General features: G+C 42.3%; 1 protein-coding gene and 1 pseudogene across 1 annotated transcript; both read right to left on the minus strand.

Annotated features, from left to right (window-relative positions):
- Positions 1-1445: 1445 nt before the first annotated feature.
- On the minus strand, positions 1446-19597 carry CRHB (corticotropin releasing hormone binding protein). Its single transcript, XM_011730120.3, has 7 exons — positions 18382-19597; positions 17907-18000; positions 17416-17573; positions 15422-15632; positions 12319-12467; positions 7780-7897; positions 1446-2180 (listed from the first exon to the last, which is right to left on the minus strand). The coding sequence occupies exons 1-7, from the start codon at positions 18460-18462 to the stop codon at positions 2023-2025; spliced, it is 969 nt and encodes a 322-aa protein (XP_011728422.2). The 5' UTR covers positions 18463-19597; the 3' UTR covers positions 1446-2022.
- Positions 19598-22688: 3091 nt separating this feature from the next.
- Positions 22689-22756, minus strand: LOC112425478 (U6atac minor spliceosomal RNA; annotated as a pseudogene).
- Between the last annotated feature and the right edge of the window lie 3229 nt (positions 22757-25985).

Consider the following 25985-nt stretch of genomic DNA (forward strand, 5'->3'; position numbering starts at 1 on the left):
GAAGTAAAGCATGTCACAAATGACCACAGAATGTCAGGGCTTAAGGACCACAGGAGCACCTGTCTTACCGCAGAGAGGCTAATGAGCTTGCAAAATATCCCTTAGGAACAAAAGCAAGTTTTCCTAACTTTCATGGTGAGGTGTAACGAAAAGTGCATTTTACTCAGCATGAGGGAGTCATGAAGGTTAAGAGCCAGAAACTTCTGATGGTGATAAAAGTAACTTCCTTAATTCTTGGGTTGCTAGAGGGACTGTCTTTTTTAAGAAAAGGGTTCAATCTCATACTTCATAGAATTTAGTTTCTATGAAATGAAGAATCCAATATTTTATATAACTAATCAAGAATTATAGTCATCCATCCATCCATCCATCCATCCATCCATTCAAGCATTTATTCATTCATTTGCTAAAGTAGTCACTCATTCCAAAATACCTCCTGAGCCAAAACTTATGCAAAATCCTAGGTATTTGAAACACTTCCAATCAGTTGGGGTTTTTTTGTTGTTGTTTTTTTTTTCTGCCTGGTTTTCAGATGTTGTGAACAAACCCAATGTATAGGGTCCCAGTATATTTCAATGAATTCCATATTAAATACGTTTCAGGAACCATAATAAGGCTATTAATTATGGCATAGTTTGAAGCTTTCATCTACTAATCCAAAGTAAAGAGTTCACTTAAAAGAATTTTCTAGCCAGGCACAATGGCTCATGCCTGTAATCCCAGCACTTTGGGAGACCAAGGCTGGTAGATCACTTGAGGTCAGGAGTTTGAGACCAGCTTGGCCAACATGGTGAAACCCTGCCTCTATCAAAAATACAAAAATTAGCCAGGCATGGTGGCACACATGTAACCACAGCTACTTGGGAGGCTAAGGCAGGAGAATTGCTTAAACCCGGGGGGCGGAGGTTGCAGTGAGGTGAGATTACACTACTGTACTCCAGCCTAGGTGACAAAGCAAGACTCTGTCTCAAAAAAAGAAAAAAAAAAAATTCTTTGTAGCTTTGAACCTTGCTTTTTGCTCCAAGATGTCTTTTATATACTACACGCTCAGTTTTAAGCCAAACAGGGAACAAGGCTCAGTCAACAGTAAACTGCCTTCAGTATCAAAGAAGTACTCAGATTTCTGCAAATTGTGTCTATGAGAGTTGTAAGGTCCTTGCTGTCTTTGTAGAAATGTATATCGTGACAAAAACATGTATTATGAGGAGAGTGGAAAATGAATCTCTGTACCCTGCTTCCCTGCCAGGGCCAGTTAGTGTTGCTTGTGCAAACGCTGCAATTCTACCTCTACTTTAAATCATTCTATTTCAATGGCCCAGAGTTCTTTTAGCTCTAAGAAGTCCAAAATGATTTAGTTCAGCATTTGGCTCTGCACCACATGATAACATTATTTTCTGATGGTAACAAGAAAGAGGACTACTCAGGAAAGCAAATAAAGCCCAACATCAAGGTGCCAACATTCTGAATACATTTATTCATGTTTGTATTTGTGGATGGAAAATTTTTTCCATGCTACAAAGTTTTGTTAAAAACAAGTTGCTACAAATCAATAAATAACTGCTATAGCTATTGTAACAGAATAATAAATAGAAAATAAACAGATGCAACTACTTTGTTATATACAAGACTTTTTCCTGTTATAAAACTAATAAAAGTGCTGCCGCTTTTCTTTCTTTGAGTATTTTCCCTTGAGATACAATATTTTTATTGCACGTTGCTTTGTGCTTGTCTTACCAGTTTCAGGTTCGTAGCACATCAAAGAATTACAAACATTTCCATTTAGAACAATGATCCTACTAATCAGGTGCTTATTTTCTGCCATGTGTTCATTTACAGATTACAAACATAAAAGAAGCAAAGTACAAAAATTAATGCATATGTGTGTGTGTGCACGCGCACGCGCTCAAGGCTGGGAATACAGACTGGTATGAAAGGCTTTTAACTAGTTGTGCATCAAAATCATACACAATGGCCATTAAAAACTCACTTAGCTATCAGCATGTAAATCATTGGGTTGGTTATTCAAAGATCAGACAAACAGAATTCCCCGATACTGTTTCCATTTGGGTTTTCCAGCTCGTATGGTTCCAGCTGACGATACTCAAAAGTCACACGATTTATGTGTTTTCCACTGGAGACCATGCGCACCACAGTGTTGTCACAGCCAACTTTCATTTGGGCTATAATGGATGGAAAAGATAAAAGTTTCCCAGCAGGTTAGAAACCACACAGTCATCATTTAAACGATGGGATCACTTAAACACAATGAAAGCAAGGAGACGTATCTTCCTCTCAGGTACTCAAACTACGCATCTACTATCAGTTGAAATGTTTTTGTTTCATTTTTATTATAACTTATAATTAGTTACAGAATAGTGTAATTGAATTCAGTCTTTCTACTCATGTGCAAGAACACTATTAGAAGAATAAAACTAGCTGGAAAGAGGAAAGATGTTTCCTCGGCCTTTTTTGCCTGCAAAGCCTGAGTGGTAAAGGCAGGCAAAGAAAATCAGTCTGGCGTGTGCACAGTTGCTTGGGTTCCGGGTTTGCGGTGGAAACAGTACTGCCCTCTAAGCACAGGTCGGAAATTTGCCGTGGCAATTTTTGGTTGTCACCAGATCTAGGGTTGCAAGGGGCATTTAGTGGGGGCTAGAGGATAGAATGTACTGCGGGACATTTATGTAGACCAAAAAAAAAAAAAAAATGACCTGTTTATCATTTTCTGAATTTAAACAAAAACTCTGTTTTATACATAAACAAAAAGATCATTTGCATGGTATAGATATACACTGCACATACTAGTTTTTGTTCTATTATCCACTTACAACTTTTCTCTGATTTTTTCTGTACCACTTATATGAAATGGCTTCTGATATCCTTGCTTCTCTTAACTCCAATCTTATTCGGCCGGGTGCGGTGGCTCATGCCTGTAATCCCAGCACTTTGGGAGGCCGAGGTGGGGAGATCAGGAGGTCAGGAGTTTGAGACCAGGCTGGCCAACATAGTGAAACCCTGTCTCTACTAAAAATACAAAAATTAGCCGGGCATGGTGGTGTGCGCCTGTAGTCCCAGCTACTCGGGAGGCTGAGGCAGGAGAATTGCTTGAACCTGGGAGGTGGAGGTCATGGTGGGCCGAGATCACACCACTGTACCCCAGCCTGGGGAACAGAGTGAGACTCCATCTCAAACAAACAAACAAAAATCCAGTCTTATTCATTATTTGTGTAAGATCTGACAACTTTTGTATCTCTTCTGTATGGGTTATATACTGAAACTCATATTATTTTCATTAAGAATTCCTTTCCTGGCCGGGCGCGGTGGCTCAAGCCTGTAATCCCAGCACTTTGGGAGGCCAAGACGGGCGGATCACGAGGTCAGGAGTTCGAGACCATCCTGGCTAACACGGTGAAACCCCGTCTCTACTAAAAAATATAAAAAACTAGCCGGGCGAGGTGGCGGGCGCCTGTAGTCCCGGCTACTCGGGAGGCTGAGGCAGGAGAATGGCGTAAAAACCCGGGAGGCGGAGCTTGCAGTGAGCTGAGATCCGGCCACTGCACTCCAGCCTGGGCGACACAGCGAGACTCCGTCTCAAAAAAAAAAAAAAAAAAAAAAAAAAAGAATTCCTTTCCTTTTATTTATGCAGCCTCAAGCTGGTTCCTGAGGCAAGATTTATCTGCCAGCAACAATTGTTTCTGCTGTTTTAGTTTTCTCAATCTTCCTTTTCCTCACTTTGTCTCTATAAGGTGTTTTCAAATTTTAAGAAATGCTATCATTGTCCTTGTGTAATGGGTACCACTCAAACACGTACCTGGATTTAAATAAAGTAAACAGTTCAACAGGGTTATTGAGATAAAAGACAATTTGATGACGTAATAAATAAAAGCCCTATAATTATTTTAATATAAGTACCAGGGAGTCTAGTTAAGCTTCTACCAGGAGGTCCAAATTTATTTCTCTTTTCCTTTCTTTTCTTTTTCAATTTCTTTTTTTTTTTTTTTTTTTTTTTTTTTGTGGCAGGGTCTTGCTCTGTCATCCAGGCTGGAGTGCAGTGGTGCCATCTTGGCTCACTGCAACCTCTGCCTCCCAGGTTCAAGCGATTATTCTGCCTCAGCCTCCCCAGTAGCCAGGATTACAGTTGTGTGCCACCACACCGGGCTAATTTTTGAATTTGAGTAGAGACGAGGTTTCACCATGTTAGCCAGGCTGGTCTCGAACTCCTGACCTCAAGTGATCTGCCTGCTTCAGCCTCCCAAAGTGTTAGGATTACAGGTATGAGCCACCACACCCAGCCAAATTTAGTTTTCATTAAACAATTTGGAGGCCATTCTTTTTCTGATCTTACTCTGGACTTTAATCTTTATAACATGTCCTATTTTCTTTACTTGAGTATTATTTATTATTTTGAACTAATTCCTAACAAAATCCAATGTAAAGGGCAGGGTCCCTAATAGTTCAACACTGAACAGCTCGGGAGGGGCTCATGGAAACATGATAAAGAAAGAAAAGAATTAAGGCAGCAGAACAGGGTCTGGAAGCAGGAAACTTGAGGTAATTCGTGCTGAATCAAGGAAAACCACCAAGGCCTGGTGGCAGGGAAACTGAGACCAATTCGTGCTGACTCCCCAAAGCTGGAGCAAAAGGAAAACACCTGGGTCTGGGGGCCGAGAACCTAAGGCCAATTAATGCAAACTTCCTAAAGCTGAACCAAAAGGAAAAACTGCGTCTCCCCCAAGCCTGAGTAGTGAAGGATCAAAGGCTAGTCTCCCTACAACTCTCCCCTTCCACCACATCTCGCAAGGAAAGGGAGAGTGCCTTGGACTGGCCATGGGCCAAGCATGGGCTATCTCTTCATCTGTATAGGGTGCCAATTCACCTCAGCCTTTAGCCACAAACCAAATCCTTCATCCAGAAAAGGGGTAATTGATAAGAACCTCAAAAGGCCAGGCGCAGTAGCTGATGCCTGTAATCCCAGCACTTTGGGAGGCTGAGGTGGGCAGATCACCTGAGGTCAGGAGTTCGAGACCAGCCTGACCAACGTGGAGAAACCCCATCTCTACTAAAAATACAAAATTAGCCAGGCGTAGTGGCACATGCCTGTAATCCCAGCTACTTGGGAGGCCAAGGCAGGAGAATCGCTTGAACCCAAGAAACAGAGGTTGTAGTGAGCCGAGATCGCACCATTGTACTCCAGCCTGGGCAACAAGAGCGAAACTCCGTCTCAAAACAAAAGAAAGGAGTACTTGAAACCCAGAAAACTTTTGTAACTGGGCCCTTGAGCCACTTGCTAGGGTCCACTCCCACCCTGTGGAGTGCTTTGTCCCTTTAATAAATCCCTGCTTTGGCTACTTCATTCCTGTGTTTCATTCCTTTGTTACTTGGTGCGTTCTGTCCAATTCTTTGTTCAAAACACCAAGAACCTGGACAACTTGCAATCAAGGCCCTCCTTCCAGTAATGGAATAAAGTCTGAAATGAACCAAACAGTGATATGATTAAAGCCTTAAAATATCTTAAAAGTGGTTTCAGTTACCTAGGTAATATAGGCAAAAGTGGTTTTCCAGCTTTAGAATCACCTTTTTTGCCAATTCAAGTTATATCACTCAAGCAGAAAAATTACTTTGGCTTCAATTATCTAAATTTAAAGGCCTGATTGTTTTTTAATCCTTGTCTTACCGTTTAACCCAGCTGAGGTATATCTCCTCAAAGGTGCTCTCCAATCATGAGCAGGGAAGTAATTCAGTACCTCAGATCGTTCACCCAAAAGGCTGGAGAGGCCGAATGCACTGACAGTTTAAACCAGGGCTCAAGTGTCAATTAGCATTAGAGAATCCTCTAGTTTTCAGCAAAGTGGGATTTGAGAAATCTTTTGCCTTTACCTTGCTTGGAAAGCTTGCTTTGAGCCCACTCCTGCCTTAAATCTCATCTGAAACTTTTAGAATACAGTATATCTGGGGGAGGGTAGACTGCATATCAGGCTTTAGTGCTGACTTTTGTATAATCCAGCCTCTGGTATCCTCGGGAGATTGGTTCCAAGATGCTCCCCATCCCACAGATACCAAAATCCACAGATGTTCAAGTCCCTTATGTAAATGGCTACCTTTTACCTTTACCTATTTCCATGCAAACTACACACATCCTCCCATATACTTTAAATCATGTGTAGATTACCTATAATACCTAATACAATGTAAAAGCAATGTAAATAGTTGTTATACTCTATTTTTTTTGTGGTTTTTTTTTTTCCTGATTATTTCCTTTTTTATTTTATGGAGGTATGGTCTGTTGACCAGGCTGGTCTCAAACTGCTGGGTTCAAGCAATCCTCCTGCCTCAAACTCCCAAAGTTCAGGAATTACACTGAAATTTTTTTTTTTTTTTTTTTTTTTAAGACAGAATCTCTCTCTGTTACCCAGGCTGGAGTGCAGTGGCACAATCTCAGCTCACTGTAAGCACCACTGCCCTGGTTCAAGCAATTCTGCTGCTTCAGCCTCCTAAGTAACTGAGACTACAGGTGTGCACCACCATGCCTGGCTAATTTTTTTGTATTTTTAGTAGAGATAGGGTTTCACCATATTGGCCACGCTGGTCTCGAACTCCTGACCTCAGGTAATCCGCCCGCTTTGGCCTCCCAAAGTGCTGTGATTACAGGCGTGAGACCCTGCACCCTGCCTACGTTGAGTATTTTCTATTTGCAATTGGTTGAATCCATGTATGGGGAACCCACAGTTAAGGAGAGCTGACTCGATGTTAATTCTATTTTAGAAATGTTTTGTCCATCATCAACTCAGAGACAGAAAATACTGGTGGTGTGGCCTGGTTTTAATTATTATAGGTAACAGCTGATCAAGAGGACTGTCTGCTTTGCAGCATCATTGCCTAGCTGGTTAATGATCTGCTGTGACAGGAGAGGGAGGAGGCTACAGTCAGAATTAACCGAGATTAGAGACTGCTGTTCTTCTGTTTTGTCGCTTTAATGATAATCTAGGGCTCCTGTGTCGAAGTAAAGCTGTGGGAGTGACCTTTACAGTAATGTTTGATGACTCCTCTCCCCGCCTCCCCCAGACTTCATTGAGCTGTTTGGTCATGAGGTCATGAAGTCCCATCCATCCTCACCTGACATGAGCATAATAAAGTGAAAATCCTCACTTGTCTCTGACATAGATCTGGTTCTATCTGGCATATGCTGTGCCAAATAAACCAGTCTTCTATTACTGGTGACCGCTTTTAGATTTCAGAATTTACCTCTGTGTTACACTGGCCTTTGAGAGGCTAGTTTAGCCGTTAAGAAGTTATAGACTTTTAGCAGTTCTAAGAATTTCTAATAAAGCTTATCACTTTGTTGTTTATTTACTGTGAGTAACACACACATACATACACATATATAAAAAACAGTTACTTCATTATTATCCTATCACTAACTGATGATACATCTACTATTTGAACCATAAGTGTTTCAGTTAGTAGATAAACTCTTTAGTCTCTAGAAAATGAAAGCAGGGACCCCCAAGAAAATGGAAAGAAAGCAGATTTTAAAAGCTTTGTCTTTTTCATAGTTTTACTTAAGGCCAACCTTTATTGCTTCATAGGTTTCTCTCCCGATGTCAGATATTTTGGTAAAGATACTGATGTTATACATAACCTCAAATCCTCATACTGGCTCAGTGTGAAAAGTTGAAGATTTTTTTGGTGAAACTCACCTTCCAATGTAGAAAATATTGGGGGATAGATTATTTTTTTTTAATCTTAATAAGCACATACATAATAATCAAAGAAATACCTCACCCGGGCCATGAAAGGGGTAGCAGAGATCAGCTAAAGGTATCATCTTGGAAGGGTCCAATCCAGTTCCTCCCAGCAGCTCCACAAAGTCTCCTATTCCCTCACAACCTGCTGAGGATTTCTAAGGGAATAAAGCAGCAGAGAAAGACACATTTAAACCAATTACAGAAGTCAAACCATTTGACCAACAGCGGGTCCATGAATTCACTCAATCAGCCCTCAACATCCTGGCAATACCGTTTAATTTAACATCTGGGACTCCGGAAATTAAAAGACGTTTAAAAGAGAAAAAATCATAAAAATTGCTTTTCTAAATCAGTTGAGTAATCATTTTTTTTAGAAATGTGTGTACATGTTTTTTTCATTTTTTTTTAAGCTCAAGGACTGGAATGATAAAATGGAAATCTGTAAACGCCATATAAGATGTACGGAAATTGAACCAAAAAAATACTTTACTTTTCAAATCATTTGGACATGCATACTGAATCATTCGAATTTCTTAATGCACGCAGTCACAGTTAAGTGAAGTCAAATACCTACATTTTATAAATAGGGCTTTCACATCCGTTTTTCCTTCACCTCATCTCTTCTTTGTAAAGGAACTTTGTGTGCTATTGGAACACATCATTTCTACCAATAAAAATTTTGATTAATTATAAGTATGTTAAAGAAATAATAAAACCCTGATTTGGGGCTCAAGTTAGCTACAGTTACCATGATCTTTCTCCTTTCAACTAAAACAAGTTTATTTCAAGCTACTCAAAAGAATTCATTCTAAAGCTCTGTGTGGTCCACCATGATCACCTTCTCCTGCTTCCCTTCATTTTTTTTTTTTTTTAATTTTGTAGAGATGGGTCCTTGATATGTTGCCCAGGCCAGTCTTGAACTCCTAACCTCAAGGGATCCTCCTGTCTCGGACTCCCAAAATACTGGGATTACAGGCACGAGCCACCTCACTCAGTCTTTTCAGCTTTTCCATACTGTCTTGTCCACAGCAATCCCCCTGCCTTACTTTCCAACACAAACAAAGCAACCACTCTCAGTCCCAAAAGTACTTTGAGCCCCCATCTCCCATGATCAGGGCAGTCTCACAAGTATGCCACCTGTGCAACCACATAAATTCAGTGCCTAGAAGGGCTCTATGCTTGGTTTAATGCTCTGCTGCATTTTAATAAAACTGTAATAAGGGCTCTCACATTTTCATTTGTACTGGTCCCCACAATTTTGCCTGTAATCCTCTTCTTCATTGAAGTGTGCTCATTAAGAGATCTAGTGGTATGTGACAAGGTGCTCAGTACTTAACTAGATAGACCTTAACACATAGGAACCAAAATCTAAAATAGAGAACTTAAAACACACACACACACACATAAGCACACACACATTCAGGCATTTAGAAGGGCACTGACAGGCATGGTGGCTCATGCCTGTAATTCCAGCACTTTGGGAGGCCAAGGCAGGTGGATCATTTGAGGTCAGGAGTTCGAGACCAGCCTGGCCAACATGGTGAAACCCCATCTCCACTAAAAATACAAAAATTAGCCAAGTGTGGTGGCACACCTGTAGTCCCAGCTACTCGAGAAGCTGAGGTAGGAGAATCAGTTGAACCTGGGAGGCAGAGGTTGCAGCAAGCCAAGATCATGTGCCACTGCACTCCAGCCTGGGCGACAGAGTGAGACTCTGTCTCAGAAAAAAAAAAAAAAAAAGAAGGGCATTGAAATACAACTGGAACTAAACAGCAAATTGGAAAATAACATAATGGCAACTGCTTCACTAATGAGCAGGGGTAGGTGGGGATATCTATTTTTAAAGGGCCTACCTACTATGTGCTGGGTTTGATGCTTAGAGGCTTTATATATAATTGCATCAAATGATGAAATAGAGGTTTAATTAGCCCCACTGTATACAGGGCTTCATGTTCTTGTACTGAGAGTGGAATAAGCAATTTATCAGTAAAGGAAAAAAACCTTAATTGCCTTTCCGTTGAGTAGAGGACGTCCAGGAGGAACATCTCTTAAGACTAAATTTTCCACTTAGTTTTATAGGTTCCAAAATTCAGCAGGTGCTGTTACAGGGAAAAAGGCAGACTCAGGAGAGAGAAGTGGGAAATAAAGAAGCTAGAAAGAAATAGAAACTAAAGTGAGGGGGACAAAACAAAGAAACAAGAAAGTTAGGTGCACTTATTCCTTGCTATTCAACGATTTTTCTCCCTTCTTTGCAAACCTCTCAGCTTTTCTTACAATGTTAGAAACTGAGTTATGTGGGGACCTCTGAAGTTCAGTTCCTCAACAGTGATTCCCTAAATTTCTTTGTTGAGGTTCTAAGCCACTGCTATCTTTTGCCTAGCCCACAATAATGTACCAAAAAAGTACTTGGCCAGGAGCAATGGCTCATGCCTGTAATCCCAGCACTTTGGGAGGCCGAGGCGGGCAGATCACAAGGTCAGGAGTTCGAGACCAGCCTGGCCGATATGGTGAAACTCTGTCTCTACTAAAAATACAAAACAAAACAAAACTAGCCAGTTGTGGTGGCTCATGCTTATAATCCCAGCTACTCGGGAGGCTGAGGCAGAAGAATTGCTTGAACCTGGGAGGTGGAGGTTGCAGTAAGTTGAGATTGCACCTCTGCACTCCAGCCTGGGTAACAGAGCAAGACTCCATCTCAAAAAAAAAATAAAAAAAAGAAGTACTTATATTCCTTGTACCAAATGTAAGACCCTCACACCAACTCAATGTGCAAAATTGAAGGTGTTTGGTTTTGGTTTTGTTTATTTTGGTGGAACTCATCTTCCAATACATAGAAATCTGGAAGGTTTAAGAAAATAATCTTGATAGATACATTAATAATAACTAAAGAAACATCTCACCAGGGCCATGGAAAGGGTGGCATGGCCCGACAGCCCATTCATTGCATGGAAGGCACAGTGACATTTTAGACAGCGTACATCAGATCATGTTGCTTTCCTCCCTGAACCTCTTCAGTGGTTTACCACTGCACTTAAAATAAACTTAAACTCCCTAATGTGGCCTGCAGGGCTCACCACACTCTGGCCCTGCCCATCTCCCTGAAGCTGTCTTATGCCAATCCTCCTCTTCCTTCCATTTCTGGAATCCAGCAAGCCCATTCCTGCCTCTGAGCCTCTGCACTGTTCCCTCTGCTCCCTGTTCTCACAGCTGCTGGCTCCTTCTGATCACTCAGGTCTCACTTCTCAAAAGGTTTCTTTCCTGACCACTTTATCACAAGTAGCCCCCTGCCTCTCCATCCACCCCCATGCTCCCAGTTACTGTCTACCACACTATTCTGCTGCATTTTCTGTATAGCACTTACCACCATTTGAAATACATGGCAGTTTTGCCTGTCTCATCCCACTTGAATGCACAGTCCCTGTGAGCAGGACCTGTCTTGTTTATTGCTAATTTCCAGCATCTACAATAGTGCCTGGCACATGCTAAGCACTCAAAAAATATTTTGTGAAGAAGCAGATGCCTAAAACACTATAGGCTCTAAATTGTTTGGGAGGAAACACCAAGATTACCCCGATAGCCCCAATAACTAAAATTCAGATCTCCCAGTCTGTGCTCACACCTTTCATCTTCTATATTTTACATCAAAAATGACATACAAATATCGAGCCAGTAAGACTATACCAAAGATACCCAAAAGTGTCCTTATCAAAGGACTATTCTTCCACTAAGAAAAAAGCAGGCACTAATCCATGAATTTAGGGCTTAAAGGAAATTGGATATACTCCTTTTTTCAGTCCTAGTTCTATTTATTTGGTTGTCACTAAAATCTGTCTGATTAGGAATTATGACTGCCTTTGATAGCAGCAAATACATGAGTTATCTTAACCTAGTCATGTGAGAAAGTAAAAGGAAATGAGGATGACTCAGAGGGAAAATGCTGCCAGTGCAAGAAAATGCGGTCAAACTCAGCATGAATTTTAAGGTCCATACAGAAGTTTATTCGAAAATAAGTTGATAGGGATTATCCGCTAATATTTTTTAGGCAAAATGTATTGAGTTAAATGTCATGCCAAATACTTTTCAAAGCTTTACCGTATTTTGCAATCTAAAAATCCAATTTTGTATTTTATGCTACAGTTAGCACTCCTTCACAACACAGTTCTGTCAATGAGATACTTCCTTATGTCAAAAGAAAATTCCAATAATCAGAAAAACAGCTGTGTAGATGACTCACACTACGTTCTGCTAGGAGAGAATTTTTGTAAAAGAGGCAAGCACAAGAGAGTTCAATTGTAATTATATACCACAACTTTACCAGTTGAAAACATTTCTTACATCACAAGGAAAGTATTCAAGTAGTCAGAAGGGGCACCTGAGTATGCAACTTGCCGCACAACTGAAATAGAAGAGGGGCTTAGTCAAAGCAGCTAGGGCAAACACGTGTGAGATTTAAGAGCTCATCAGAGCGACGTACTACGCCAATTTGCTAGTGTCCAGGTTTGCCCTGTATGATTGCTTCTGCTCTGATTAAAGCTCTGGCCTTATCAAATGGTTAGGAAACAAGTAAACAACTCACCTTTAACTGAAGACCATTTACGTGTCCCAGGGTGAGATCAGATATTTTGATCACCACAGGATAAATTATGGAGAAGCTGCAGTTTCGATGCTCGTGTGGAACGACCAGGGTAAACTTTCCATTTGGAGTCTGAGAAATGACATTGCAGGCTTTGTAGAAAGGAAAAAAAAAAAAAACAACGAAAATTCATGTTTCCATTTCCATTACTTGGTTTGCTGGGTTTTTATAGACATTTATTGTATCTTATTCTAGGACTCCTGTTCATGATCTAGGGCCTTCTGCCCAGGAAGAGAGCATATATACCACAAAAACAATTTGGAGACAGAAAGGATTTGGGGAACAAAAACCATCAGTGACACATGGATATTGTCAGGAGGCCCTGGGCTGTGAGGGGGCTTCTAATGTTAATCTTAGGGGGTTACCTTGTTTATAACAATCAGAAGACATAATTCAGCACCCAAACAAATACTAGCTAGTATTAGTTCTAGGAGCACTTGAGTTAACTAGAGTTCAGCTTAAAGCTAGGAATGTGGAAAAATCAAGGCTTAATGGTGAGTCCAAAATTCAAACTCTATTTTCAAATAATAAAGTAAATAATTAATTTTAAGTATTTTCTTTTTCATTCTTATTTCTTTTCCTTTTTAAAAAAATTTTTAATTTTTAATTAAAACTTTTTATCTTTATTTTAAGACTTGGGGCCTAGGATGCAGCTGAGCAGCTTCACCATGGCCCCGGGCTTATTTTAAGTATTTATCTTTTCTTTTCTTTTTTTTTCTAAGGCGGAATCTTGCTCTGTCACCCTGGCTAGAATGCAGGGGCGTGATCTCAGCTCACTGCAACCTCCGCCTCCCGGGTTCAAGTGATTCTCCTGCCTCGGCCTCCTGAGTAGCTGGGATTACAGACATGTGCCACAACATCCGGGTAATTTTTGTATTTTTAGTAGAGACAGGGTTTCACCACGTTGGCCAGGCTGGTCTCGAACTCCTGACCTCAAGTGATCCACCTGCCTCGGCCTCCCAAAGTGTGGGATTACAGGAGTGAGCCCCCACACCAGGCCTATTTTAAGTATTTTTCTAATAGTGAGAAAATAGGCTGAGAAAAAAAATGAAAGACAGTAGTCTTAAGGCTGATAAATATTTGCTGCATGTTAAGTGATAAGTTAACTAAAAGGTGCATTTTTAATGTTTATTTTACTCCCAAGAACTTCTACAATTTTTTGTTTTATATCTCAAATCTAAATTTACAATACATTGGCCGGGAGTGGTGGCTCATGCCTGTAATCCCAGCACTTTGGGAGGCTGAGGCGGGTGGATCACGAAGTCAGGAGTTCATGACCAGCCTGGCCAAGATGGTGAAACCCCGTCTGTACTAAAAACACAAAAATTAGCCGGGCGTGGTGATGGGCGCCTGTAATCCCAGCTACTCGGGAGGCTGAGGCAGAGAATTACTTGAACCCGGGAGGCAGAGGTTGCAGTGAGTCGAGATCGCACCACTGCACTCCAGCTTGGGTGACAGAGCAAGACTCCGCCTCAAATAAGTAAATAAATAAATCTACAATACATTAATTAGTCTAGATATGAAACTAGAAGCATCAGAATTTGTACTTTTTTTTCTGATTACCGGATGAATCAACATTGATCAGAACAGATCAGAAACACCTCTTGCCTCCTTTTCATATTTTTAATTATACTTACTTTCAAAAAGAACTGAAATTCCTTGATGGTTCTAGGAAGTTTCTTTTTTTAATATACTTTTTAAAAAGTTTTAATACAGACAGCGTCTCACTTTGTGGGCTAGCCTGATCTTGAACTCCTGGGCTCAAGTGATCCTCCTGCCTTGGCCTGTAATCCTGCTAGGATTACAGGCATGAGCCACTACTGGCCCAGGAGGTTTCTGATTTCTAACTAAACAAAATATAGGGGAAACTCTTTATTTTGTCTTCTAGAATTATTCTATTGCAGTCCTCAGGAAGAGTCTTTTTGGGGGGCTGTTTCAAAAATTCTTTTGTTTTTTCAGAACTAGAAATCAAAAGATCAGTAGTACGTTATTCTTTGGCAGATTAGGCCCCATCTTTCAGCCACATGAAATGTTAATATTAATTCTATTGTATGCAAAAATGAGCGATATGTGTTCCTTTTCTAATTTTTTAAACAGATTTTTTTCTTAATGGGGAAAAAAACAATTAGCAGATGAGTAAACTCTTTTTTTTTTTTTTTTTTTTTTTTTTTTTGAGACGGAGTCTCACTTTGTCGCCCAGGCTGGAATGTAATGGCATGATATCAGCTCATTGCAAGCTCTGCCTCCCGGGTTCACACCATTCTCCTGCCTGAGCTTCCTGAGTAGCTGGGACTACAGGCGCCCATCACCACACCCGGCTAATTTTTTGTATTTTTAGTAGAGACGGGGTTTCACTGTGTTAGCCAGGATGGTCTCGATCTCCTGACCTCATGATCCACCTGCCTCGGCCTCCCATAGTGCTGGGATTACAGGCGTGAGCCACCGCCTAAGTAAACTCATTTTTATAAAGATAATATGCTTTAGGCCGGGGCTGTTCAGTTGTGTAGCATAAGCTACATGTGTGTCCATCAGAAACGAACTAAATTAGAGTGGTGGGCTCAGAATCAGAAGGTAACATTGAGATGCTGTAATCCAACCCTCTGGTCAGGGCATGATATCTGTCTACCACATTCAGGCACAGGCTGAAAGACATGGAGACTTTCAAGCCTGTGCCTGAATATCTCTAAGCCTGCAACTTTATATCCGATCCCTCAAGCTTATCCTGGATTAGTGAAATGCCTTGGAAGATTAAAGCTTATCACTAAATGCATCGTAGAACCTGAGGAGCTCAGAGCAAGACTTTGGAGAAAAGATTGAATTGTACTCACCATAAATTAGTATACTACCTAACCTGGGAAATAAATTTAAAACTGTGGTTTGATATTCATAATAAAGAATAGAAACTATCCTTTAGGTCATTTCTAATTACAAAAAAATTTCCATTCAAATCATTCCTCAGTTCAAATTTCTTTAAGTCTGTGCAATGATACTACTTTCAAAAAGCAGTGTGACTCCCAAGTTCTGCCTTTTGACTGAGAACACTTACGAAAGAGGTTGGGGTCTGTCTTTATGGTTAATGTGAATCCATTTCCTGGTTCACGGACTCGGAAGAAGATCATGGCCACATTCTGGGAAGATCTGATGCTCCTCCTGCTAAGACCAGTCTCACAGAAATCTATGTACCGCTCAGCTGTGGGGAGAGGATGATCCTGGGAACTGGGGAACTTCTCCCCCTTGAGAATCCAACCATCAAATACCTTTGAAAAAAAATACAGACATAGATGCTATCATTTCCATCAGCTCCTGAAGTCTGAAGAGAGTTGAAAAGGGGGAAAAAGTCATCCACCAATGGGCCTTTAGTCATAAGTGAGAATTGACAGTCCACACTCTGCCTGCTTGCTTTTCATTTGTATATATTGGACTGTGAGGGTTGTTTGCAAGTAATAGTATTAATTAATTTTTATAAGCCTTAAAGCTTCCAAAGTAAGTAAACTTCCTTATACTTTATCATTTCAACCACTTTGGTAAATAAAACCACAGCCAATGTACATTTTTACCTTGGTCATATTTTCTACCTCTCACCTTCAGAAGAATCCCACAAAAGCATAATTTGGGTTTCGTGCAGCTTCTCTCTTTCCTCTAGTCATGAAATGTGAACAAAATATCTTGAAAATAGATAGCAAAAGGCCGGGCGCGGTGGCTCAAGCCTGTAATCCCAGCACTTTGGGAGGCCGAGACGGGCGAATCACGAGGTCAGGAGATCGAGACCATCCTGGTTAACACGGTGAAACCTCGTCTCTACTAAAAATACAAAAAACTAGCCGGGCGAGGTGGCGGGCGCCTGTAGTCCCAGCTACTCGGGAGACTGAGGCAGGAGAATGGCGTAAACCTGGGAGGCGGAGCTTGCAGTGAGCTGAGATCCGGCCACAGTACTCCAACCTGGGCGGCAGAGCGAGACTCCGTCTCGAAAAAAAAAAAAAAAGAAAAAAAAGAAAATAGATAGCAAAATAAAAAACTGGAGCAGCAACTTTACCTGCTAATGGCTATATACACCCATTTTTCTCATTTTTTTTATATCATCACATATTATTTTAAAATGTCAAGAACTGCTTCAACAGCCAGGCAATGATGGCTGGTATACTACCTGGGACATTTTTCCTTCACTTGTTAAAGTTTACAGTTGAACAAAGGGTCAGAGTCTATTGACTTGACCCTCAAAATCACCACAGGTCTCCAGTTTAATGAGTCCAATCTAGTCCACATTCGCAAAATTACCAACAACCCAGCTACAAATTATTTCTAACGCATGTGACAGGTTCCAAAATAATCCTACTTTGGAGATGTTAATCATGATTATTTTAATTGGACAGTAGAGCTCCATCAGCCATCCCACTCTGCCCTGTTATACTTATGGAGTCTGACGACTGGAATCATGGAGGCAGTGAGCTTGGGGGTCTTGTCCTCCCCTCCCACCTATCTCCATCTAGATGCCCCCTCGGCAGCCAGTCCCCTCCTGCTCCAAAATCGGGTCACCGGGGCACTGAAGACAGCCTCTGTGCGCCGAGCGTGGACCAGCAGGAGCGAGGCGGGATCAGATGTGAGACGTGTGGGGCGGGCCTTCTAACCAAGACGGCCCGCTTGGTGGACCGCAGCGCTCGAGCTTGTTGGTTTTTAATCATATTGCATCGGCCCCGGATTGCGTCGCAGCGTTCTGCGCTGCGAGTTCAAGTCTAGAAGTTCCCCGGGCCTCGAAAGCGCCTAGAAGGGAATGTAAACCATGGCAGCGTCCAGAGGCACCGACCGGAGCCCTACTGGATGTGTGTGGCACGAGGTCTTCGGGTAAGGGCGAGATTCTCGCCGTGTGGAGGTCCTCGAGCGCGCCTCTCCCACTCGGGCACCAGCGAAGTGTCTAAGAATTGCCACCGGCTACCCACGCTCGGCAGCCCCACGCTGGTTGCAATGCCCCAGCCCTTTCCAACCCTCCCGTGCCGCCTCCCAACCCCCTCCCCCGGCTAGGCTGGTGGGCCGCGGGCGCCTCACCTTCAGGAAGTCGCCGCCCTGACAGTCGATGGAGACCTGGTCGTAGTGGATGGTGATGAACTCCTCCGGCTCGCCGATGAAGAAGGCGGCGCAGTGCAGCTGCGGCCGGTCGGCGGTGAAGGTGAACTGGCCCTGGAGGCTCAGCATGTCCAGGCACCCTGGGGGAGGAGGGCACGGGGCAATAAGTCCCGGGCTGCAGCCGCCTCGGCGCCAGCCTCGGGCGGCCCCTCTCCGCGCGCCCCATTCCCGGGCTCTGTAGCGCCCGGCGCTCCGACTTCCAGCCTCGGCTGCGCTGGGTTCCCGCGCCCGCGGCGCGCCACCTCCTTCCCCTCTTGGAGCGCCTCCGCGGACCGATCCTTAGCGAGGGGGCCGCGCCCCTGGCGGTTCCGGCCAGCCCCTTACCCAAGATGCCCGCGAACCCCCTGCCCTCCGCACAGAGTCCCAGCTTCCCCGCGTCCCGGGCGCCCGCGAGCCGGGCAGCCTCGACTCACGCAGAGCGCGGCGGTACGGCTGCTCCCCAGCCAGCTCCCGCTTCAGGTTGGCGCTGAAGAGCAGGAAAGGATCATAGTCCGCCGCTTCCCGCAGCTGGCAAGGAACATGGGTCAGTCCGGAAAAGTTCAAGGGCTGGGGATAAAAAAGGGGGCCAGGAGCGGGGCACCCTCCCTGCCACTCAGCATAGCAAATAAAAAGAGAGGGGTAATATTTTCCCGTGTCGGGAGAAGATGGGAAGGTCTTAGACCCTCTCCATCAGGCCGGGGCATCCCCAGCGGCCAGAGGCAGGCAGGCAGTCTGGGATGCTCAGAGGCAAGGATGGAGAACAGGATAGGGGAAACCAGGGGCAAGAGAGCATCCAGCAGAGAGGGAAGAAACAGCGAACCCCAAAAGGCTGCTAGCAGAGGCAGCCTGCCTGCCGCCTAGGGCTAACACGCAAGGAAGGTGAGATGGGTCAGTCCAGGGTCGGCTCACCTCTAGGTACCGGCTTTCCCCTCTTAGAGCCGTCAGGAAGATGAGAATGAAGTGACACTGAAGTTTGAAGTTGGGCGACATGCTGGCCTTGCCTCTGCAGCTGCTGTGCTCTGCTCCGGAGGTCCTGGGCTTTCCTTCCCACACCCTCGCGCAGACTGAGAGCTAGAAGCTGGTAGGGTCCCTTAGCTGGGTCTCTTTTATAGAGCAGTGGGGAGCGGAGGCTCTCTGCCCCTTAGCTGATCAGAGCTCAGTAACCATGGGTTACCCTGTCTCATTGACAAAGTACGTGGCGATGACGAGGGTCCAGCTCTCAGCCACAAATTTTCAGCGTGGCCCAGCATTATTCACCAAGAATGATTTCAGTCACTACAACTTAGTGCACTAAAGTGTTGGAGAATGAGGCGGAGACAAAGAATAAGGGAGGGCATTTTGTTGACCTGCCAAATGCTACATTATACTTTTCTGTGGGCATTCAGGGAATTTTCCATTTTGCAAATCAAAGTGACAAAGTTACATACATGCATAAAATACCCAAACACATACAGCCTATATTTTGCAGCCTCATCACATAACCTTGGATGAAACCATGCTAGAAATTGTCAAAGAATTTAGTATTCATGCAATTACTCATGCCTCTCAGTAAGAAACTTGAGGCATTTTCAGCTTTAAAGAGAGGTGGAACAGAAGCAAAAGTCTGATTTTGCAGAATATTGCAGTAATGCAATTATAAGCTTTCTTCCTGCCCCTTACTCTTTGCTTTATCCTGGTCCAGTTTCTTACAGGCATTTCTTTCATGGAAAACTAACTCTGGTGTCAGTGGACTTCTGGATTTTAGCTGAGCTCTGTCACTTGACCTGAATGTTTACATGATGTACACACTCCTAGACCAGGTAGCTGTAGCCATGACCTTTGCATCCATCTGAACCACTGGGAGATGAGATTAAATCCTTCCATTTCATGCATTCAAATACCTGGATTACTTTAACACTCTGGTAGAAAGAACTGCCAGGAAGCTTTATTGTAACTGCTCACCAGCAAATTTACAGGGCTAAAAAGATGACTTAGGGATCCAGAGATAAGTATAAGCTTATCTCTGCTTATCAGGAGAGAAGAGACTTTCTTCTTTGTGTCCAAAATTGTGGGAAACATGAGGACGCTCCACTATTGGCTTTCTTACCCCTTTCCAGTCTCTGCACCAAGCATTGTTATTACAATTATTACAAATAGACCATAATACAGAGTTATAAAGGAAGGAATGGCTGTGTTTTCCATTTTAAAATACTCAAACAGTGATTATCCTGGCAGTGTCAGAACTTGAATATTTTCACGTCAGGACAATTCTGAGGTCTGGAGAGGTGTTCTTTTTGTTGGTTTAATCAGGAGGCCTTTCTGCCACAGCCCAACTGTGTAAGCAGTTCTCAGACCATAGACAGTGAGAGGGAAAAGAGTACCTAAAGCTCATGGACACTGACCATCATGTCCTTCTCATCCCAAGGGCTGTTTAGATGCCTGAATTTTAAAAAGGTTATAAAGCAACCTGAGAAGAATCAAAGAGGAGGAAAACAAACAAGTTAACCCAAACTTGCTGGCCTCAAACATGCCAGGCCATCTTCAGGTCTATCTCCCACCCTTTTTGTGCCTAGAGGGAGCCTCAGGCCCATTCACCAGGCATGCCACAGGCCCTCTTCTCTTTCCCATTGATGTAGCCACAGTCCTTGGCCTATTCCCAGAATTCAGTCCAGCACCCACCTTGGAGACCTCTGCCTCTTCGGGGGTCTGGCACCTGATGTCACTCCAGCTCAATGTTGCTTTGTTAGCATCACCAAGGAGACATTCTTCTTCAACCAGCCCCTTTACAAGCATATGCTCATGTGCACATGTGCACACACACATGCACGGACAACACTGATGTTCCCACCCGGCTCTCATGATGCCCCCTCCTCAGGAACCACACACAGCAAGAGCTGGGATGAGTGAGCGCTAACATAGTGACTGATTTTACAAACATCATAACATAGCATCTGATTTTACTTAATCCACAAATTATAGTACAAGATGAACCTCATTCCCACCAAATTCTAGGTGGATAAATTAATGTGTAGTTTTCTCCAGTTTGGTAAATATCTACTAAGCCAGTGGAAACCAGCTTTTCTTTAAAAAAAAAAAAATTATGGTAATTTAAAGATGGAAACTACAACCGATGGAGGAAAACTAAGAAGATTAAATTGGAAGACAAGGAGAAGCCAGGTAGCCATTCTCTCTGAGAGGAAGTATTAAAAATAGGTGAGAGAAATGGAAGAGTAATTAGGATTAGGCAGAAGAAAAAGTTTCTGGGCAATAAGTAGGCCTATGTGTGAAGACTAAGGATAAATTATTTTCATGGACTGCTTTGGTCATTCAAACAATTAGCTTAATATTTGAAAGTTGTTTGTTCAAGCAAACTGGATTTTTTAAAAAATATGTTCTGGGTAAACTCAGAGTCCCCAAGTATGCTGATTGGAAATTATCTGTATGTTAACCTCCATTCTTTTCAAATATTTCAGTTTTTCTCTGTATTTTTCCAGATAGCTTCTCCAATGTTGATGTTATACAGTCCCTGATAGGTGTTTTTTGGGTCTTCAACTATTGTTAGGCAGGGCTAATACTTTCTTTTTGTTAGGTAGGATTAAGACATTTTTTCTTTCACAAAGCCCCAGAGCAAATTGTCACCTATGTTAATCCTGAAGGCCAAGGTGGCCACACAATAGCAGATCCATATTCAATGCATGGACACGGGGGCAGGTGCAGAATTTAAAATTGTGCCTAGACTGATGAGACGCACACAGAGAACTTCTGACACTTCATGGCACAGCCTCCACAGGCTGCACTTGACTTTCACAGTCACATTATAGGCCATGTTTTCAGGGTGACCACAAAATCCCTCTGCATTCAAGTTAGAAGTTGTAATATGACCTGTAATAATAAATTTTTTCTTTTATTTATCACATCAACATAGAACATCACTAATCCATGCTTTAGATGAACTTCCTTTTTCCTTTCCTGACTAATGAATTAGCTGGAATGTTAGAAAATGGAACATATTATTGCGTTCTTTAAGAAGTAAAGACTACTGAATAAAACGCATTGTAGTTAACCAACAACAACCACCACCAAATAGTTTTCAGTTGCTTTCAAGATGATTTGTTTGAATGAATTTAGCTATTATTTTTATTTTATTGTGGTAAGAAGAGTTAAAACACAAGATCTACTCTCTTAAAAGATATTTAAGTACACAACACAATATTATCAACTATAGGCACAACGTTGTACAACAGATCTCTGGAACTTATTCATCTTGCATAACTGAAACTTTATACCCATTATTAGTGATTCCCCATTTTACCCTCCTCCCAATCCCTGCAACTATCATTCTACTGTCTGCTTCTACAAGTCTCACTATTTTAGATACCTCATATAAGTGTAATTGTGCAGTATTTGCCGTTTTGTGGCTGGCATCTTTCACTTAGCATAATGTCCTCAAGGTTCATCCATGCTGTAGTATATAACAAGGATTTCCTCTTTTCTCTGACTGAGTAATATTCCTTTGTATGTATATACCACGTTTTCTTTATTCATTCATCAACGTTTACGTTGTTTCCACATCTTAGCTATTGTGAATAGTGGTGCAACGAACATGGGAGTGCAGGTATGTCTTCAACATACTGATTTCAATTCTTTTGGAAAAATATGCAGAAGTGGGCTTGCTGAAACTTTTATTTTTTCTTTTCTTTTTTTTTTTTTTTTTTTTTGAGATGGAGTCTCGCTCTGTTGCCCAGGCTGGAGTGCAGTGGCAGGATCTTGGCTCACTGCAAGCTACACCTCCCGGGTCCACACCATTCTCCTGCCTCAGCCTCCCAAGTAGCTGGGACTACAGGTGCCCAGGCTAATTTTTTTGCATTTTTAGTAGAGACGGGGTTTCACCGTGTTAGCCAGGGTGGTCTCGATCTCCTGACCTTGTGATCCGCCCACCTCGGCCTCCCAAAGTGTTGGGATTACAGGCATGAGCCACGGCGCCCAGCCTAAAAACTTTTATTTTAACTTCAGGAGTACATGTACAGGTTTGTCACATAGGTAAATGTGTGTCTGTCATGGAAGTTTGTTGTACAGATTGTTTCGTCACCCAGGTATTAAGCCTAGTACCCATTAGTTATTTTTCCTGATCCTCTCCTTCCTCCCACCCTCCACCTTCCAACAGGCCCTAGTATGTGTTATTTCCCTCTGTGTGTCCATGTGTTTGTTCTCATCATTTAGTTCCCACTTACGAGGACACACAGTATTTGATTTTCTGTTCCTCTTGTCAAGGGGAATGATAACCTTCTTTCCTTTCATACAATACTCTATTTTAATTTTTTGAAGAAGGTCCATACTGTTTTCCATAATGTCTGTGCTAATTGCCATTCCCTCTAATGGTGGCCAGGGTTTCCTTTTCTCCCTGCCAGCACTTGTCATCTTGTAGCTTTTTGATGATAGCCATCCGAAAAGTTTCGAGGTGATATCTCGTCATGGATTTGATTTGCATTTTCTTGATCATTGGTGACATTGAGCATCTTTTTATATATCGATTGGCCATTTGTATGTCTTCTTTGGAGAAATGTCTATTCAAGTCCTTAGCCCATTTTTAAAATGACTTATTAGGTTTTTTGCTGTGTTGTAGGAGTTTCGTATATATTTTGGATATTAACCACTTATCAGATATATGGTTTGTAAGTATTTTCTCCCATTATGTAGGTTACCTTTGCACCCTGTTGATCATTTCCTTTGCTGTGCAGAAGCCATTTATTTATTTATTTAGAGACAGAGTCTCACTCCGTTTCCCAGGCTGAAGTGCCGTGGCAGAATCTCAGCTCACTACAACCTCTGCCTCCCAGATTCAAGCAATTCTCCTGCCTCAGCCTCCCCAGTAGCTGGGATTACAGTTGTGCACCACCACACCGAGCTAATTTTTGTATTTTTAGTAGAGACAGGGTTTCACCTTGTTGGCCATGATGGTTTTGAACTTCTGACCTCAAATGATCCACCTGCCTTGGCCTCCCAAAGTGCTGGGTTTACAGACGTGAGCCACAGATCCCCGCCTGCAGAAGCTTTTTGGTTTGGTGTAGTCCCACTTGCCTATTTTTGCTTTTGTTGCCTGTGCTTATGGTGTCATATCCATTAAATCATTGCCAAGACCAATGTCATGATGCTTTTTCCTGTTTTCTTCTAGGAGTTTTATAGTTTCAGGTGTTACACTTAAGTCTTTAATCCATTTTGACTTGATTTTTGTGTAAGATGTAAGGTAAAGGTTCCATTTTATTTATTTGCATGTGGATATCCAGTTTTCCCAACACCATTTGTTGAACTGATTATCCTTTCCCCATTGTATATTCTTGGCACCCTTGCTGAAGATGAGTTGACCATATATGTGTGGATTTATTTCTGGCTCTATGTTCTGCTCAATTGGTCTGTATGTCTGTCTTTATGCCTGCACCATATTGTTTTAACTACTGTAGATTTGTGATATATTTTGAAATCAGGAAGTGTGGTGCCTGCTGCTTTGTTTCTTTCTCAAGATTGTTTTGGCTGCTTGAGGTCTTTTTGGTTTCATATGAATTTTATAATTGTTTTTCTATTTCAGTAAAAAAAGGATTTAGCTATTTTTAATGCAACTGTTTTTAATAGATAAGATTTATTTTTCATGTGTGTTTGAGATCAGGAAGGAAGAAATGAAGCACATACCCTTTGGGGAACTAGTATAAATCAGCCTTGGAATGAAATTCTAATATGCCAGCTATTTTCAACCCAAATGATGATCAACAGTTGGTAAAGGCCGGGCGCGGTGGCTCACGCCTGTAATCCCAGCACTTTGGGAGGCCGAGGCGGGCGGATCACAAGGTCAGGAGATCGAGACCACGGTGAAACCCCGTCTCTACTAAAAATACAAAAAATTAGCCGGGCGCGGTTGTGGGCGCCTGTAGTCCCAGCTACTCGGGAGGCTGAGGCAGGAGAATGGCATGAACCCGGGAGGCGGAGCTTGCAGTGAGCCGAGATCACGCCACTGCACTCCAGCCTGGGCGACAGAGCGAGACTCCGTCTCAAAAAAAAAAAAAAAAAAAAAAAAACAGTTGGTAAAAGTTCAGACTTTTCAGGGTTGCAATTGACTGATAACAAACTTGAGCGTAAGCCAAAGGGGAAATTTTTCATCAGGACACGAAGATTTCTTCCAGAATACATGGGGAGGCCAGGACGTGGGCGATTAAAGGCAGGAGCTTGAATGCTACTCCCCAGTCTCTCTGTCTGCTAGCTGACCTTACTGACATCTGCAGTCCCTGTGCTGGTAAACAGGCCACCAACAATTCTAAGTTTTACATGTTACTGTTAGACAAATAAAAATAACATAAACTAATGTGCTTCACAAAATTGTAGGATGAGGCCCCCAGAGGCTGGAGGGTAGGATCTTGTCATAACATGACTGTTCTAGGGCATCCATAGGAATAGAGAAGGGAGAAGCAGTTTTCAGAAGAAGGGATGCTAAATCCACAAAATAATAGGTTTCCACAAAAGAGTAAAACAAAACAAAACAAAACAAAGCCCCACCTCGGTTCAATGTCTTTGATTGTAAATTTTCTCACATGTGAAATGGTAATGTGTACTAAGAATTATTGTAGGGATCAAATATTATAATATATAAAACACAAAGAGGATGTATTTAAATGGTAGCTGTTATTGAATTATATCAACCATATTATATGTCTTTATCACTAGGGTTTTACTCCTAGTAATAGTAGTTTTATACGAGCGCATGCATAGGATATGTTTTTCATATTATTATTAAATTAGAATGAATGACTTCATATTAGAATATTAACAGACTTTAAAAGCCACCATTAGAAAAAGAGGGAACTAAGTTAAAATATAATTGCAGAACTGCATTTCAAAAGATTAGCTAGGAATGGGTCCCATTAAAGATTATGTACCATAATATAGTAGTTTAGCTGCATCAGAGAGAAGAGCTGAAATGTAGAGTGTAGTGAAATTGAGAAGATTGAAGAAAGGGGGAACTGGAAGTTATAAAGCAGAAACAGAAAATAAAATAATTAGGAACTGCCCAAAAGAAGTAGTATTTGGTCCCATATCAAGGATTGTTGAATGACGTCATCCGTTAAGGCCTAGGAACACTGAGAATTAGAAAGTAGTGATTTGGCGAGAAGGCTTTTGAAGAGTAATGATGGGAGGAAAAGGTGAGAGATTAAGTGATCTATCTGCCCATATTATCACAGTGAGTCAGAAACAAAGTCCAGACTGAAGAGGTCCCTGTGTCCAGCCAAGTAGTCAATCCTTCACAGACAACAAACAGCCTTGGAAATTAACCAAATGACTAGACTAGCAGCAAAAAAAATGAGATGGTGCAGCCTAAAGTAAGATGCCTGCAGATGGGTAACTGTGAAGGAGATTGGGGATTGTTTGTGTTTGCACAGTGGCCTTTTGAGTATCTCAACTCCTGAAGGGGTGACCAGCCCCTCCACACCTGTGGGTATTTCTCGTCGGGTGGGATGAGAGACTGAGAAAAGAAATAAGACACAGAGACA

Source organism: Macaca nemestrina, chromosome 6 (assembly GCF_043159975.1).
Source record: "Macaca nemestrina isolate mMacNem1 chromosome 6, mMacNem.hap1, whole genome shotgun sequence".
Taxonomy (NCBI): domain Eukaryota; kingdom Metazoa; phylum Chordata; class Mammalia; order Primates; family Cercopithecidae; genus Macaca; species Macaca nemestrina.

What these genes read in the sequence shown, in the direction of transcription:
- CRHB (XM_011730120.3), bottom strand. Translation starts at nt 18,462, where the DNA reads ATGTCGCCCAACTTCAAACTTCAGTGTCACTTCATTCTCATCTTCCTG. An exon ending in GCCGTACCGCCGCGCTCTGC is followed by an intron (nt 17,574 to 17,906) that starts GTGAGTCGAGGC and finishes CTCCTCCCCCAG; the next exon opens with GGTGCCTGGACATGCTGAGC. An exon ending in AGGGCGGCGACTTCCTGAAG is followed by an intron (nt 15,633 to 17,415) that starts GTGAGGCGCCCG and finishes TTTTTTTCAAAG; the next exon opens with GTATTTGATGGTTGGATTCT.